Raw genomic sequence first — 15,544 nt, 5'->3', positions numbered from 1 at the left:
TGTAACATAGAATCGGACCGAGGTGGCTGAGAACGACAACTGCGACACAGACTGCACTGTACATAACAAATAAAGCCTTTATTCGGTGAGAAGTTAAAGTACAAGAACAAGAAAATGCGGACAGATCGATTTCTATGTCGGAACGCAGCCAACCTATGCGACATACTCACAACGAATCTGTACAGTCATTGGGGACTGCCCAACAGTGGAGATGTGGGCCCAGGAGGGTGGAACTGGGGCGAAATAAGTACAAGTCGTACAAGATTTGATCTCCCCCCAAGGGTTTCCAGGTTTATGAGAAGCCTGAGGGTCGACTTGAAAGTAGAACTGTGTAAGAGTTAGTGCTGAAGTCATCAGGTGACCGAGTAATGCATTTACACAAATCATAGTGTAGGCTTGGACAGTATGCCTAAGAGGCACAAACCAAACATATTGTGGGGAGTCTACTGTTGCTGTAACTGAAATATAAACACCTCAGTCCATGCAGTTCATATACGTAGCATGAAACCCGGCCCACCAATCTCTGGCATGTGCTGTCGGATATGGGGGTGACGTTCTCCGAACACATCCGTAATCGTCTGCCGGTGCTTGCGCGACCAACCGCGCCTGTCTCCTACAAGTTGCCGAGAAATAGCACGTCCGAGCCCGAGATGAAGTTTCTGTTTGACGGTGAATTTCAGAGGGATACTAGGCACTCTGCTTCTGTTAGGTACAGATAGATAGTCACAATGAAGAAACACGAACGATGTTTCCTTGGTCAAAACTCCAAGCTTGCCAAGGATTCCAGGCTTCTTGTATTGATGATCCCATGCTGGTGAAGGGGAGTATTTTGTGTCCGTGACAACTTTTGTCCGACCCCACTTCAGGATAGAAGGAATCCGACGTATTCTTGGTTCTGCTGAAGACGCTGGATTGATGGCATTGAACAATGTGACAAACTTCTTCGAGAAGGGATCAATATATCCTACAGAGCCCAGAGGGATGACCTGTTCAAACATGGGAAAATACCCATCGTTCCAGACTGGAAAAAATCAGAGCCAGATTGTGAAGATATATGATGACTTACTATCGTCACTGCCGGCCAAAAAAGGCCATAACTCCCGTTCGCCAAACATGACACGAGACAAGAATTCTGGCCCTACGTCTTGCACCGGATAATCATATGTTGCCCGTGTGAAAGAGGGAACGGGAATATCAAGTTGTACATCTGTAGTCAGCGATCCTAGACACTTCCATTCGGTGAGAGGGGTTAAGAGTTGCTCCACTATCAGGGCCGTTGCTCCCATGATGCAGAGCTGGCTGACTCGTCGGTTAACGATCGGTTGGACACATTGACAGTGGTGCGCAGTTTGGGGGCTGGCGGGTACCCACCACCGGCTGATGATATACAATGGTCAGATGGGTGGTCTCTGGAGGAATCCAGAAGCGGGGGACGTGGACCTGCGGATCGTCGAGATAGTCTACGAAGATGCGAGTTACCGTCTGGGGGTGGCATTAGGACCATTGAAATAGACTTCGAAGCACGGATTCTATCCCCCTATTAGCTGTAATGGAGGGGCGACATCCTGAATTCCGAACGAGATCTGGCTTCAGCATATAGTCTACTTTGAATGTTATGGCACGGCAGAGTAGTGGTTTAGCGAGTGATGACATTGACCGGATGGTATGTAGATAATCTCTGCTATATGATAAGGGGATGACAGGAAGTGGGTGGAGTTCACCTCCTTGATGATGGCAGACCATTGTTTAGATACAAGAGAGCAGGTTGAAAATGTTTGGACGTATTCGCAACTGTCTGATTGAGTGGACCATAGTTCGAAGAGAATGCAGAAGATGAGCTCAGATGGAAGTGCCATTAATGCTGAAGTTCAAGACGAGACAGACGATGTGCGAGTTCGGCTTTACGGCCCGGGAACCGTGCAGCCACGAGGGCGGTTGTACGTATGAACCGTGCATTCGGAGAAGTTGAGAGAACAGCTATCTGAGGCCTGGCTTAACTCATTTGAAAATGAGATGAACGGAAGAAAGAGAAGAACGCACCTTGTTGATAGGGAGATGGCAGCGACGGCGGTACGACGACCGTAGCAATAGTCTCCCCCGTATACACTGCTGTTGCTGGTGAAGGAAAAGGGATCCCAGGTGTGATGAATGTACCGGAAAATCGAAGTCGTCGTCGTTGTGGGATACTAATGGATAACTGCAGATTTGAGAGTAGCAGCAGGCGAAAGACGACAACGGTGACGGTAGAGTTGGTTAATGCAGCACCTAGTAGCCTTTCCGTTGAAATACAGACGGTCTCCTGGGACACTTGATTGTCTGGAAAGTCGCCGTGTTGGTACAAGCGGGTTCGGGCGCTACGGCAGGCGTCAGAAAGGGTCCATCAGACGTCTGAAACGATCCTATGAAAGCCATCAATTGTAGAGCGAAATTACAACAGAAATCACTCACCAGTAGTGTCTGAACAATTGCTTAGGCGTATTGACGAGGAGCTGTAGTCTTTCTTGCTCGTCGACACGCCTATTCTCCATATTCAAATGAACCGCAGTATGCATCCTTTGTGTCAAAGTACTCTTTGAGCTTCGTATATGCGGAATCATAGGCCATATTGAGAGCTTGAAGCCAAAATGATGATAGTCAGCGACCCAGTGACCTTGAGTGATTATTTTCGGCCATCTACCATTATCGTTCACAGTGTCGTACAAAATGCTTGATGATGACGAGCTCGTGAATACACCGACACGTGCTGAAGGTGTTCGGGTGGAGGGTATTGGCCCTCATCGATTCATCGTCCAAGCACATGAACGTCAACACCCAGAGGACCTCTCCTGTCGACATATGATCAGCATCCACAGGTTCCTTCCCATCGAGGCCTCGTCTCTCTCGATAAACTGGAGAATTGAATAGCTGGCGGTACTCTTTCGACGTAGGCTTGGACGATGGTCTGGCTACGGCGCTGTGGCTGAAATTCCGCTTGAGGATCGACCTGTGGGTGGCATTTGAGCGCGGGAAGACGTTGATGGCTGTGCACGTCAGGCGGAAGGAACGAATGGAATGCGGATGGCCTTCCAACGTCGAACAAACAATATAGAGAGCATTTTCCTGGATGCGGAGGGATGGTGAAGAATGGGTGGAGGGCATGCGACATGCATAGATGCGGCGGGGGCGATGTAGGACGAAGAGTAGGCCCGATTCTCAGAGACGACGACCATCCCGCACAACCACAGAGATCCATCCCAACATCCCATCCTTCGTCCTTATCCCCGTCTCTCCATTACAAAGGAAGGAGAACTGACCGGGGCTGAGCCAGGTGATTGTTTGGTAAGATTTCCCATTGCGATGCCTTGGGGTCGCAGCCTCGTCAGTCTTGACGCAACTGCCCGACGAGGTCTCGTAATGCCGGATACTAATATCCTGTACCAATATCCGATAAAAACATCAGTGAGAGGAAGCGCGAGACACAGCAGAAACGCACCAAAAGTTACATTGGTCACGCATGTCTCTATTTATCTCCGATATATGCTCCTCTATTATCATGTAATACTCGTTGGCTAAGAGTTCCAGAGAAAGGCTGCTTGAGAGTTCATGACGTTGACGGCAATAGGAAACTACGAGCGGAAAGAGGAAGAACGGGATGTAAATCATGGATTCTGGAATTTTCAAATTCTTGATGCATTGGATCACGTGATCCTGACACGGTCTGAGAATTTATTTAAATTTCATTTCATTTTATTTTAGACGCGATGCTCTTCTCATATCTCTACGACGTTGAATAGCAGAACCACGAACATTTCTATTTACGTGCCTAACTCACGCGAATTGATTTATCTTTAGTCAACATTTTTTCAATTTTAGCTCTCGTTCTTGCAGTGCTAAAACACGGGTCTCAACAAGTTGTGGTTTACTCCGAGGACGCTCCGGAGACCTTCATCATCGTGTCCATTGGGGCATGTCAGCTTACCGAAAACCACTGCGTCCATGGAGCATCAACTATGTCATTGACCCTTATCATTTGGAGCGAACTGAGGAAACATCATGGTTGACAGCCATTTTCTTGACTTTTGTGGAAGAACCTTCCAGGTTTACTCTCCTCTCTTCATTCTTTGTTAAAATTCTAAGAAATTTTGGTATTTAACGATAGATACGTAGATTCGCAAGCCAGTGCGATCTCCTATGCAGTATAAAGCTTATCGAATCCAACAACAGATTCGGCTGGATGGTATATGGAGAGATATGCAAGGGAGTCCCTCTAAGCCACCCATTCCCAATTTACTCCATTGATACGCCCAACGCTGGTGCTGGCAAGCCGCGAGAATGCAGCGGGAGAAAAGTCGAGGTCATACACTCCGGCACACCCCATGCATCTGTCTGTGACGGTAACGGTAACTGACTTTCCTCCGTCTACAGGAAACGTATTATCGAGACGTGCCAGTGAATGAGGAAGAGAAAATCACATACAGGTCGCGACCAATTTCTTGTTGCAAATCGGGTTCCTACACAACGGTGTGAGTTGAGAGAGGTCAAACAAGTTATGAGTTAGATTCGTACAGGTTGGGGTTCGCAGTAGCACCACTTGTCGGTATCAGCTGTAGGAAGGAAAATCATTGGAAAAAGAGACGTACGGATACGAGTCGTATAGCAAGTGCGAGACGGCTACAATCATGTCCGACGCGGTGTTGGTTATACCACAGGATCCTAGTCCCGGATTGTAATAAGTGCCTATATAGATCGAGTGGGTCAAAATCGTCAGGACACTTGCGAAGTCTCTCACCTTCACCAACATTGGTTCGGGGGACCAGCGGAAGAGCAGCGGTGAGAAGGGCGGTGACGGAAAGGAAGGTGAGGATTCTTGTGAAGAACATCATGGTATGGTGCAGTGAGGTGTATAAATGTAAAGAACGAAAGTAGGAGGCGAAACGAGTGTCTGTAAGATGTATATTCTGTCATTGTTGAGGATGTGGTCGAATTTATGCGCACGCGAAAGGCTTGTGTTTGCGACCGCCTTATGCTACTCTGCGCGTTGAAAACATGGTCCTTAATCACGGGAGTCGGTGGGTCGCATGGCTCATCAACAGTTGAAAACAGATATGTTGTTGAGATGGCATGCCAAGAGGCAGGAAAGAGGGCCGGATATTTTCTGGGAATACATTTTGTTGTGCGTCAATACCGCAACAAAGGTCAGCAGCGGACAGGCCGGGATTTACCATTTCTAGTACAGATATGCCTCATCTTCCTTCCTTCAATGGTGGTAGGCATCTGAAACAGGTCCAGCTATTGAATGTGACGATACAGCAACGGTAAGGAGTGGATCATCAAACTTAGGAAAGACTTGCAGGTACAACGCGTGAGTCGCCACGCCACGCCAAGCCATCTACCTTGCGGGAGGTAAGTATACACCTGTGATCCGCCCCAGGGCGTGAACAACGTCCTCATTGGAAAGCCTAGAATTTCTTGCCGAAACCGGGTCAATGAATGCAGGCACCTAGATGAATAACCATAGAATCGGGGATGATGTGAAGGTGGGTCTCGGTCCACTCTGCAGATTGAACCCGGGCTTATCAAAATCTAGTTCTCCAGGAATCGCGTAATCCGGTGTACTCTGTAGAGGACCAAGTGCAATATGGCGATTACGTGTAGAAACATTGTCTTGGAAGACGGTACTATTTATCTGATTTATGAAGGTCTGGGCGGGGCCTACTGTTGAAAGAGCGGACGCAGGATGAATGGAACTGGACTGACACCTGACGACAGAGAGGCTTGTGTAGAGGGCATGAAACTAGCTCTGAGCACTGTTAGAGATGTAGACCTGGTTCTTCACAATATTAGCACTTACCAACCAAACGTATTTTGCATTCAGAAAGTGGATCCGAGGCGGAGAGTTGCCTGAAGGAGTACTGTAATCGGTTGATATCATCGTTTGAACTTCTGGGTTGGAAGCTACCCACGAACCGAACCATCCCGGGATGGAGAATAGAGCCATCTTGCGTGCCTGCTGTTCACCGTAAGGGTAAATAGAGATGCAGGTAGCGAGGAGCACGGAGAACCATGATCTCCGATAAACGCTGACGCTTCGCAACCAGTTCCTAGCTATATGATAAATTCAACATAGAGAGATAGGATGCAGCCCTCAGAAACAGTGTAAAGTACCTTGATACGAGCAGTCTATAAGAGTGGAAAGTGAACGATCGGGGAAATAGATGCGTGTCCTACTTGATAAAGGTGAAAATTGACGACGTTGTAAAGCTAGTAAGGTTCTCTAAATATACTTCAGCCTCAGTCACTGCAAGAAAGTGAGAGAGCTGCTCAACACTCAGCGTCATCGTCTTTTTTCTCTAGTCAGCCTTGTATTTCTCTCCGAGACAAGTTGACAGAAGCCGGAGGAAGCCAGCGTAGATGAAAGTTACCTGAGTATCGGATAATCGGAACAAGTCAACATTCCCACGACGTCCGACTCTGACAGTGTCCCCTATCTAGCTCATCTCAAACCTTGTTCGCTAGCTCCTTCAAGTATTCTTATAGGACTTACGAATGCATATATGTGAGAGCATATATATTTCCCGTCTTATTTTGAATTCATTAGATATCCAGGCAAGTTTCTGTGGACCGACAAGGCCGCTTTTTGTATCTGTCACCGCAACAACGACCAACCCAGCGAATACATCGAGACAAAGGCGAGAGAAGAACTAAAAGTAGCACAAGGAATACTGGATATTGCTGAGCCAGGTAGTCGAGCCGAAAGGACACAGAAAGCCGTGGTCCGCTTGCTGCAATCCCTCGTCTGTTATGGATATTGGGTATCCGTTGATTCGGTGCATGAGTCAACATATGCCCGTACTCGGCCTTCTCGGTCTTAATACTGACTCGCTCGTACTTTCTGTTACTTTCTCTATTCTTCGTACTGATACTAGAATATTATAGAACATTGTAGAATAACAATGACTCGAACCTTTCCTTAGTATATAAACTTGTAGATAACATTGTATTAGAGATACTTGATCAATCTACTACTTCCAGTACCCTCACACTGCGTGAACCCTCAGTTACGCTTAGCGCTTGCTGAACAACCCATTGGATACGCCTAGCGCTTTCCAATACCAACCCGAAGGTTACGCTTAGCACTTGCCTTCACCCACGGCCCGTAATAGCTTCGCGCTTACCGGCTACTTCCCTCAGTAATTGCTTCGCGCTTACTGATTTCCTTTATTTCACAAACCGGACCACTCAGGTCTCCTCACGAACCCTCGCCGGAATCCATTATATTCCCTAACGACGTACATCACTTCTAATTAATCTTACCTTGCTCCGATCACCGCTCCTTGCCTCGTGCTAGCATATCCAGATTTCGGCAGATCCATAACATCGTCTCTCCTTTGCGGCGGTTACCTCCAGAGATTCTCTTAGAAATTGCAATCTGCAGCGTCGAAGACAAGAGCTATGGTGGATATTGGTGGTTATCCTGGCGGACCTTGGCTCTTTGCACGGGTCTGTCAAAAACGGAAGGCGGTCGCATTATCCTCCAAGGCACTATGGAGTACAGTGATTTTCAACAACACTTTCTTATCCTCCGTCAAGCCACAAATAAGGGCACAAGTTGTCCTTCTTGAGCAGCTTCGGCGCTCAGGAAGTATGCCTCTTCGCATATATCTCAATTTTGACTAATAATAATTATATATTAATTTTTATTATTATTTAAAATATTTTAAATTTAAATAAAAAAAAAAAAGACGTCTTTTTCACCAGGTCGACGATTCGCATCCTCACTGACGTTGTCTCGCAGGCTTTCCGATGGAAATCCTTCAAACTTCATGCACCAGTGATCTTCTTCTATTGTCTGAATACGGAACGCTGCCTTCCTATCCTCAAGCAGATCAATCTTCGTATCACCGACACTAACACGCTCTCCAAAAATGACGATATATATTTCATGTTCAGTGAGGCGCCACGTCTCTGTGATATCGAGCTCGACATGAACTCCTCAGATCCCTTCGCCTTGCCCTTCCCCCAACTCACCCGGTATATAAACCACTTCAACCAAGACAAGTCTCATAGTTGAAAGATTTTTACAAAGTTTACATTCCGTCGTTCCTCGCTCTTCTAGCCTGGTTTCAGTGAATATTAAAATGTCACTCAGGATCATCTTTACTGCGCCGGGGATGGAATCCTTCATCGTCAATTACAACCTAGATTTCACCTTTCCACCTCAGCGAGGCCTCAGCTCTGAAGTCTTTGTTAAATCCGCTGGTATGATCTTTGAACGAACCACTGCCAGTAACGGAGAGATATCACGAAGGGGTCAGAACATAAAGGACATGGATCATGTAAAGGGAATTGGAAGGTATTCACGGACAAGGGGAAGAGAGGGGCACACGTCATGATGATAGCATCAACCTGGTTAAAGTTGTATCTTCTCGCGTCTAAGACTCTGTATGATCGTCCATCTAGATGATAACTACAATAATCAGTATCCCACACTTATATCTGATGAACCGTAACCAATACAAAAAGAACCGTATGTCACAAGTACGGCGATAGGATTAACGATATCATCTACTAGAGGACACCACAGCCGGGGGCTTATCCTTGTTCTTCAAAGTGAGTGCTTTCCCTTTGAATCTCCACATGTTGTTGAGGAACATCCCATATGATATAAATCCACCTAGGGTCTCATCATTAAATGGTGTTTGCGATGGCGCCTGCGGTGGCACATACTCGGGGGACGGTCGGGTACCCGGGCCATCGAGATCGAACTCATCTTCGAGTACCGAGTGCACCCTCAAGAAAGGCTCCTCCCTCGATCTCGCATGTGCTTAGAGCCCTTCTGAAAACGCATAGCGAATCTGTTCAAGGCAAGGTTGGAAGGCCTCGAAGCTTTCAGATACAGGAATGCGCGATGCACTGCTGAAGAAAGCTATCTTGAACACGCTCAACATATCCCAAGACGTTTCGCAGTCAAACCAGCGGGGAAAGCTTTTTGTAGGGATCTCCTCCAATTGCGACGTGCCGCGGGGCTGGGGTTCCTTGATGATAGAGTGGCGACAGCATATCATCAACATGACACAGAATAGTGCCTCCAAATCGTGTCGATAAAGATGTGGCCGGGTATCGTCCTGTGCTTTAAGAAGATCGAGAGCCATGTAAGGCGGCGTACCCATACGACGGAAGGACGTGGTCTTGTCGACAGGAAGTAATGACGAAAGATCAAAGTCGTTCAGGACTCCGGTGACATTCCCCATGCTGTTGATCTGATACATGAGATTGGCCATGCTAATATCTCGATGAAGTATCCGGGGATGGTCGTAAAGCCATTTGTGACCTACAGTTTAATGCGTCAAAACAAGAAATACGGGAAAAGAAAAGATATAAGCGTACATGGGAGTATGTCGACAAAGACCTGCGCATAGTCGCTATCCTTCCGAAGACTTGTGATCGGCAGCAGCTCTTCCAAAACGGTAATACGAAGAACGCGTTCTTCGTATTCGTATTCGCCCTTTTTTGGACCGACGAACTTGTCCTTCATCATTTCTGCGATTAGCTTTTGCGCCGAAACTTCATCGAACTCGAAGTCTTGCTCATGAAGCATATCCGGAAGGTGATCTAGAACCCAGTGCCTCTCAGCCAACTCGGCGGCTTTTGCCTTGGCGATGTCGAGCAATGCTTTTTGACATCCGCGAGCTGCTCGGCCAGCTGATTTCAACGACCAACTTCTTGTCAGGCCATGTAGCACATGTGGCATGGACGACAAACGTATCACGGCCAACAAGACCTCGCTGACGATAGACTATTTTGCCTAATATACGCTTGATGGGCTTGCCTTCCCTCTGAAGGTGCGCGATGAGTCCAGAGAACAGCTTCTTCGGGCCTTCGATGATATCAACACGGCGATGAAAAGTGTCTCATCGTCTTCGTTCGCGAGGTTAATGGCTTGGGAAACAATGATGGTGGATCGATTGTAGTAGGAGAGCTGCATACGGTTGCGGTCGATGAGAGCTACGATTGCATGGGATCTTAGTCCGGCGTTGATAGTATCTGCAGAGCATAGCGTGCACACTGAATGCGATTATTCGTCCCTAGTGCGAAGTCGTCTTCGTCGAAGACTTTGTGGTCGGCCAATTTCTCCTTCAAGTTGGACGATGCTCCTTTCGCTACCCGAGGATATTTTGATGAAGATTGCTAAACACATACGATCAGTGAATGCCAATAATAGAGAGAGTATGTGCGTACCTCGTTGTTAGGGTCCGCTTCAAGTCTCGTCCTCGGGAAGCACCCTGTAAAGTCTCACTTTCCGGTGGACCAGCCGAAGCAGCAACTTCGGATTCATCTTTTGCGTATGTACGTTTCTTCTGCGGCCTCGTCGTCAACGAAGCCTTGCCACCTGACATGAAGAATCAGTACACAAGTCATTGGCTCAAGTGAGAAGAAATATTACTTTTAGTCAATAGTCTGATCCGCATCATAACCTTCATCGCTGGTATCATCAGTAGCTTTCATCTCTTTGACCTCAATGATATGAGGCTACCTAGGAATGAACTTGGCGTTTGAAGATTTGTATTTCTTTTTCTTGAAGTTGCCGATGCTTTTGATAAATTTCCGAGCTGCAACGTTCTCGGGCATGCTAAAGATGGTACGAAGCATGCCCACAATGTCAGGGGAAACCTTGTCGGTTGACCCGAGGACGAAACAAGGATCCATACAGTGAAAATGAATGAAGCCACGCTCGTTGAAAGTCTAGTTGCAGTGGCAAAAGATTCGCGTGAAGATCACGTGTTCGAGTTGCGTTTTGGATTTTGGAAATTCCTCCTCTACCCGCTCTTAGCTTTCCATTGCCATTGTGTGCATGAACTTTCCAACCGCCTGTATCCAGACATCTTAGCCAATGAGCAGGCATAGGAGACTTGTGGAGCAGGGCGCTGTATTAGAGAAGAATGGAGACATGCATTGCCAATGTAACTTTGATGTGTTTCTGCTGTGTCGCGCCCTTGCTCTCATTAATGTTTGACCAAATATTGATTGGTACAGCGTGTCTGATGCTTCGGGATCTCGGTAAGCAGTTGCGTCAAGACTGCCGATGCTGCGACTTGAAGGCATTGCCTCTCTGTCGACCTTGTCCATCATTTGATTGGGACAGTACGGACCGGCTTTTTCGCGTCAAGTAACCTTGGACGAACGTACACAAGCTCGAGTGATGTCTTGTATAGGGCGAGTCGTGGTCGAACTGCTGGTGTCTTTTCTTGTGAGCACCCTCTCGTCGTCTTACATAAACTCTTCTTACTGAAGACAGCAGCGGCGTTTTGGCCTCTGCATTCTTGCTGTTTACTACTGCTGGTATCTCAGCCTTACATCAAACATCGTGAACACGGCACATTCGCCTTCGCCTTACCCATCCTGAATTGGATACGCAGCGGCAGCTCCTGCACCACTCCTGCTCGTTCTCTATAGTGGCGTATGGCTTACCTTCCCGATACGCCAGGATGTCGTGCCGATAAAGATCGCCCTCTAGCATTCCATCCCGTCTCTTTTATCAAACCATCACGTCCTCGAGGCCGGGTGTTCCCTTATCCGATTTTCCCCAACGCTGTACTATTTCGCTGCGTCTTGGACCGACACTCCCTCGATGGATGAGCTGGCAATAATGGAGACTGAGGCACGTCTTCCGCTGGAACCACCGTCGATCCTGAAAACTGATATCATATTCTTTCTAGATACAGAGTGATTCTTCTCTACTACCTCAAGAACTGATTAACTGCATCGTCGATATCCCTGCGCTCAGGTCATGTTCCCTCATCTGTCACTCGTTCCTTCCTCGAGCTCGCGAGCACTTCTTCTGAGAAGTAGACATCGAGGCCTCACATTTATGCCAATCTTTCCACGATCTATGCGTCCCTTCACCAGATATCTTGCGCAGTCGTCAAATCGCTGATCAGATTTACGCCCGGAGAAGAAGGCGTTGGAAGCCCTGGTGTCGAACGTTGCTCAACGTTGAGGGCCTTGGTCTACGAAAAGCAAAAAATAACGGCGGATAATCGGAACGGCCTGCCGAAGCCAAACATTCCCTCTGCCGGTCGTCTCTGAGAGCGACGTGAGCAATTTACGAGCTGAAGTGCAAAAATGCACGCACGCATCTTCAAGTTATCGCGACCTCGCCATGAATCTGGCCTTCTCTTCGTCCTACATCATCCCCACGGACTCTAGTCATCCGGCATACTATGTCCTGCCGAAGAGGTCCTCTGGGTGCTGACATCGACGACGGCCAATACCCTCCACCTGAACACCTTCAGCACGTATCAATGTATTCGCGAAGCTCGTCACCAAGCATTTATACGACGGTTATTCCATTGTGAGGTCAGCCATTTCAGTCTTGCCAAGCATTCATATATTCAAGAATGTGCCGAGTGGAGCACAGTAAACAAGAAAACGGTAAAGAGATCGATAGACGACCCGCCGACATGGAAGCGAAGCTACTTTCACCACCATAACACAGTACTCAGTGAAGGATTAACTAACAGACTGGCACCGAATCTGTACGGTCATAGGCGACTGACCCACAGTAGCGACATGGCTCCAAGTTACTAGATTAGGAGGATCATAGTTTTTTGGCATTTTGAATTCTCCCCAGGGAGTTCCAGGTAATGCGAGGAGGATCTATCCTGAAGTAAAACTGAAATAAAGATCATAAGTGCAAAGCTCAATCCAAAGTGTGAACGGTGCATTTACCGGGCGCCAGAGGGAAGGCCCGGGGGCTCGGAAGCGGGAACTGAAACCTAGATGGGCGAACCAAGCATACTGAGATGAATTGATTGCGGTCGTAACTTAAAGATCATCTCAGAACTAGCACTGCAAAACAAGAAACTGTAACAAGGGTGACTCACCAAGGTCCAGACGCTTTCGGATATACGGGTGCTCGTCTTCGAAAATATCCAGGATATTCTGTTTATGATCCAATAGCCAGGTCTCAAAATGCGTTCCAACAAGTTCCTTGGAGCAAGCTTCTCCGAGCGTAAGATAGTGCTTTTCTTGTTCGAGAACTCCGACAGGGATGTCATACAATCTACCAGGTTCGTCAGTCACAGTCGGAGGGGCTTCCATGATAACGAGACACGGACGATTCAAAGTGTGTGCAGTCCTCATGCCACTTCAGGCATGAAGAATAATTTGGGTTGATGACCAACTTCGTCACGCCACTTTCAAGAAGAGAAGGGATGGAGTCAAGTCTTGCGTCGGTCGAGCATTTTGGATCAATGGCGTTGAACAATACAACAAATCTCCTGGTCATTGGGTCGATGTAACCCACAGACCCGACATTGATGACTTGTTCAAACATTGGAATATCTCGGCTGGCTCTTCGATCTTTGAGACAGGTCAAAAAATACACTATCTGACAAAAGCAGAGATGTAGGACGACGCGCCACTGCTTGACCTGTAGTACCAATACACATGGTGATGTTGATTGCCAAACATGATGCGACGCAAAAAATCGAACTCTACAGCTTCGTATCGAAGATCTTCACTTTCTCTAAGAACACAGAGCCGAGATGAGACGGGAAAATCGATTTCTGGAACATCCGAGTCGATAGTTAACAAGGACAGACATTTCCATTCGCTAAGAGGGGTAATTAGTTGTCTCGTTAGCTCAGCTGTGGCCCCCATGACGGAGAGATGGTGGACTTTGCGGTCGACAATGGATCGCAGACAGTAACAGCGTCGGAAAACTTGTTGATCTAACCAGTGAGCCGTCCACGAACGAAAGTGGTAGAGGATTGTCAGTCGTGTGATCTGTGGGGGGATCCAGAAGCTGGGGACGTGCACCCGGGAATCGTCCAAATAGTTGATATAGATATGGGTTGCGTGGCGAGGTGGATTAGGGCCACAGAATAGTTTTCGAAGCAGGGTCTCTACCCCCCGGTTCGCTTCAATAGCAGGTTCGCATCCGCTAACCACGACATACTGCGGCATGGTCGCAAACTCCACTTTGAACGTAAGAGTGCGGCAAAGCATTGGATTTGAAATCGAAGACAGTGACTTGATGGTATATAGCCGTCCTTCATAATACGACAGGGGGGTCCATGAGTGCATTGAGTGTACTTCCTTGATGGTGTCTAGCCATTCTCTAGATACAAGACTGCAAGTCGCAAAAGTTTTGACGTGCTCTTCAGTGGAAGTTAGGCTGGCCCAAGTGTCAGTGAGGATACGTGCGGTGAGCTCGACTGGAAGTGCCATAGTAAGATTCGACGGCAAATTCCGAGCACCGGTCTCAGTATAAGTGGTGTCGACCACATTTCCTGGAGATTTTCAACCGAGACCTGAGGTTGAATGGTGTGCGGGGTGCCGAATATCGTGATCATGCACGCAATTCGTAGCAGTGCCTATCGAAGGGGACGGAAAGGTGTATGCAGAAATAACGCTACAAAGCAGGTTGTTACGCACTCTCGACCCTGTTGGGAAGAAACATAGGCAGGAGGAATGGACGTGGTAGTTGCGGCTCGAATAAAGGTATATTCGTGTGAATACGCGGTATGATGGCACGAAGCCAAAACACGGTAACCATCGATGAAATAAAAACAGCATGGCCGACTCGCTAGTAGATAGATCACCGGGCAAGGTCCCAAAAAGGAACGCCGGGGCTTTGTGCTGACACAAAACGTGCCACAGACTACACTCTCCATGGGGCGAATTTGAGGGGCAGGCAAAAAGTCTATTCGCTGAAGCTACAAGTAAAATTTTAATAAAAATAATCCACATCAGGTGCTGTCGTTCTTATAGTCAACGAAGTCCGATTGTCATATATGTAAGACTAAGCTTTTCAGTTCAGAAGCATACATTGTCCGTTTCAAGAGAATGACAACAAATCTCTATAGTCTTCGGCGATTGACCAACCCTAGATACGTGGCTCCAGGTGATTAGAGAATCGTGGGATTTTGCATCCCGGTTCGTGAAATGTCCCCAAGGACTTCCAGGACTGAGGTAAGCTTGGGGGTTGACGCGAAGATAGAACTGAGAAAGAATACTCGTATTAGTGATAGTGCAATTAAAAAATGAAACGTTGCGTTTTACACTTTGGTACAGCCTATAGGCTTCCGCTGATTTATAATACAGGCGGGCTAACCAAGCATACTGGGAAGAGTCAACAGTAGTTGTCACTGGCGAAAAAAATGATGTCTCAGCTGTCAGGACCTATAGGTGTCCTCTTACCAAGTTCCTAAATGAGTTCGGATATAAGGATGGTCCACTTCGAAGACCTCCATAATAGTCTGTTTATGCTCGAGGTACCAGGAATCGAAATGGGTCCCTACAAGTTCTCTGGAAAATGCTCGTCCTACAGCAAGACACAGCGATTGATACGGGTCACATTCTGCAGGAATGCTATACACTCTGGTTCCATCAGTAGCAGGAAAGTATCAAGAACCAGAGAATACGAACGATCTCAAGTCAATCCAAGCTCCCAGTAGAGTTCCAATATCGGATAATGCATCTTCACCATATTCACGGTCCCAGTCCGGGAAGGAAGAAAAATTCGGGTCGCAGACTAGCTTCGTCACCCCTCCTGCAAGGA

At 47.5% G+C, this 15,544-nt stretch overlaps 6 protein-coding genes across 6 annotated transcripts; all 6 read right to left on the bottom strand.

Moving 5' to 3' along the window:
- Nucleotides 1-153: 153 nt before the first annotated feature.
- Nucleotides 154-1,286, bottom strand: EV420DRAFT_1644541 (uncharacterized protein; the record flags this gene model as incomplete). The annotated part of the gene is made up of 6 exons (XM_060477662.1): nucleotides 154-233; nucleotides 261-327; nucleotides 379-458; nucleotides 518-696; nucleotides 745-1,021; nucleotides 1,067-1,286. The coding sequence occupies 6 exons, from the start codon at nucleotides 1,284-1,286 to the stop codon at nucleotides 154-156; spliced, it is 903 nt and encodes a 300-aa protein (XP_060329273.1).
- Nucleotides 1,287-2,476: 1,190 nt separating this feature from the next.
- Nucleotides 2,477-3,619, bottom strand: EV420DRAFT_1553079 (uncharacterized protein). Its single transcript, XM_060473541.1, has 3 exons — nucleotides 3,473-3,619; nucleotides 2,691-3,411; nucleotides 2,477-2,612 (listed from the first exon to the last, which is right to left on the bottom strand). The coding sequence occupies exons 2-3, from the start codon at nucleotides 3,136-3,138 to the stop codon at nucleotides 2,518-2,520; spliced, it is 543 nt and encodes a 180-aa protein (XP_060329272.1). The 5' UTR covers nucleotides 3,139-3,411; nucleotides 3,473-3,619; the 3' UTR covers nucleotides 2,477-2,517.
- Nucleotides 3,620-4,055: 436 nt separating this feature from the next.
- Nucleotides 4,056-4,959, bottom strand: EV420DRAFT_558956 (plant expansin). Its single transcript, XM_060482584.1, has 5 exons — nucleotides 4,769-4,959; nucleotides 4,620-4,716; nucleotides 4,546-4,569; nucleotides 4,456-4,490; nucleotides 4,056-4,398 (listed from the first exon to the last, which is right to left on the bottom strand). Exons 1-5 carry the CDS (start codon nucleotides 4,860-4,862, stop codon nucleotides 4,247-4,249), a joined length of 402 nt encoding a protein of 133 aa, XP_060329271.1. The 5' UTR covers nucleotides 4,863-4,959; the 3' UTR covers nucleotides 4,056-4,246.
- A 520-nt stretch (nucleotides 4,960-5,479) lies between these two features.
- On the bottom strand, nucleotides 5,480-5,977 carry EV420DRAFT_1644539 (uncharacterized protein; the record flags this gene model as incomplete). The annotated part of the gene is made up of 2 exons (XM_060477661.1): nucleotides 5,480-5,773; nucleotides 5,831-5,977. 2 exons carry the CDS (start codon nucleotides 5,975-5,977, stop codon nucleotides 5,480-5,482), a joined length of 441 nt encoding a protein of 146 aa, XP_060329270.1.
- Nucleotides 5,978-8,433: 2,456 nt separating this feature from the next.
- EV420DRAFT_1310416 (uncharacterized protein) lies at nucleotides 8,434-9,514 on the bottom strand (the record flags this gene model as incomplete). Its single annotated transcript, XM_060468563.1, has 2 exons — nucleotides 8,434-9,310; nucleotides 9,367-9,514. The coding sequence occupies 2 exons, from the start codon at nucleotides 9,512-9,514 to the stop codon at nucleotides 8,805-8,807; spliced, it is 654 nt and encodes a 217-aa protein (XP_060329269.1). The 3' UTR covers nucleotides 8,434-8,804.
- Nucleotides 9,515-13,009: 3,495 nt separating this feature from the next.
- On the bottom strand, nucleotides 13,010-14,660 carry EV420DRAFT_1553053 (uncharacterized protein). Its single transcript, XM_060473540.1, has one exon. It carries the CDS (start codon nucleotides 14,209-14,211, stop codon nucleotides 13,366-13,368), a length of 846 nt encoding a protein of 281 aa, XP_060329268.1. The 5' UTR covers nucleotides 14,212-14,660; the 3' UTR covers nucleotides 13,010-13,365.
- Between the last annotated feature and the right edge of the window lie 884 nt (nucleotides 14,661-15,544).

Source organism: Desarmillaria tabescens (assembly GCF_030435595.1).
Source record: "Desarmillaria tabescens strain CCBAS 213 chromosome Unknown EV420scaffold_24, whole genome shotgun sequence".
In the NCBI taxonomy this organism is placed as follows: Eukaryota; Fungi; Basidiomycota; class Agaricomycetes; order Agaricales; family Physalacriaceae; genus Desarmillaria; species Desarmillaria tabescens.
The sequence above is the reverse complement of the archived record's forward strand: the minus strand, read 5'-3'. Positions and strand labels throughout refer to the sequence as shown.

Excerpts from the sequence above, each read along its gene's own strand:
- EV420DRAFT_1553079 (XM_060473541.1), bottom strand. The coding sequence starts at position 3,138 with ATGCCCTCCACCCATTCTTCACCATCCCTCCGCATCCAGGAAAATGCT. Across the intron at positions 2,613-2,690 it reads CAAGCATTTTGTACGACACT|CTCTCAATATGGCCTATGAT; the intron begins GTGAACGATAAT and ends TTTGGCTTCAAG.
- EV420DRAFT_558956 (XM_060482584.1), bottom strand. The coding sequence starts at position 4,862 with ATGATGTTCTTCACAAGAATCCTCACCTTCCTTTCCGTCACCGCCCTT. Across the intron at positions 4,570-4,619 it reads TTGCTATACGACTCGTATCC|TGGTGCTACTGCGAACCCCA; the intron begins GTACGTCTCTTT and ends GATACCGACAAG. Across the intron at positions 4,399-4,455 it reads CAAGAAATTGGTCGCGACCT|ACGGAGGAAAGTCAGTTACC; the intron begins GTATGTGATTTT and ends CGTTTCCTGTAG.
- EV420DRAFT_1553053 (XM_060473540.1), bottom strand. The coding sequence starts at position 14,211 with ATGGCACTTCCAGTCGAGCTCACCGCACGTATCCTCACTGACACTTGG.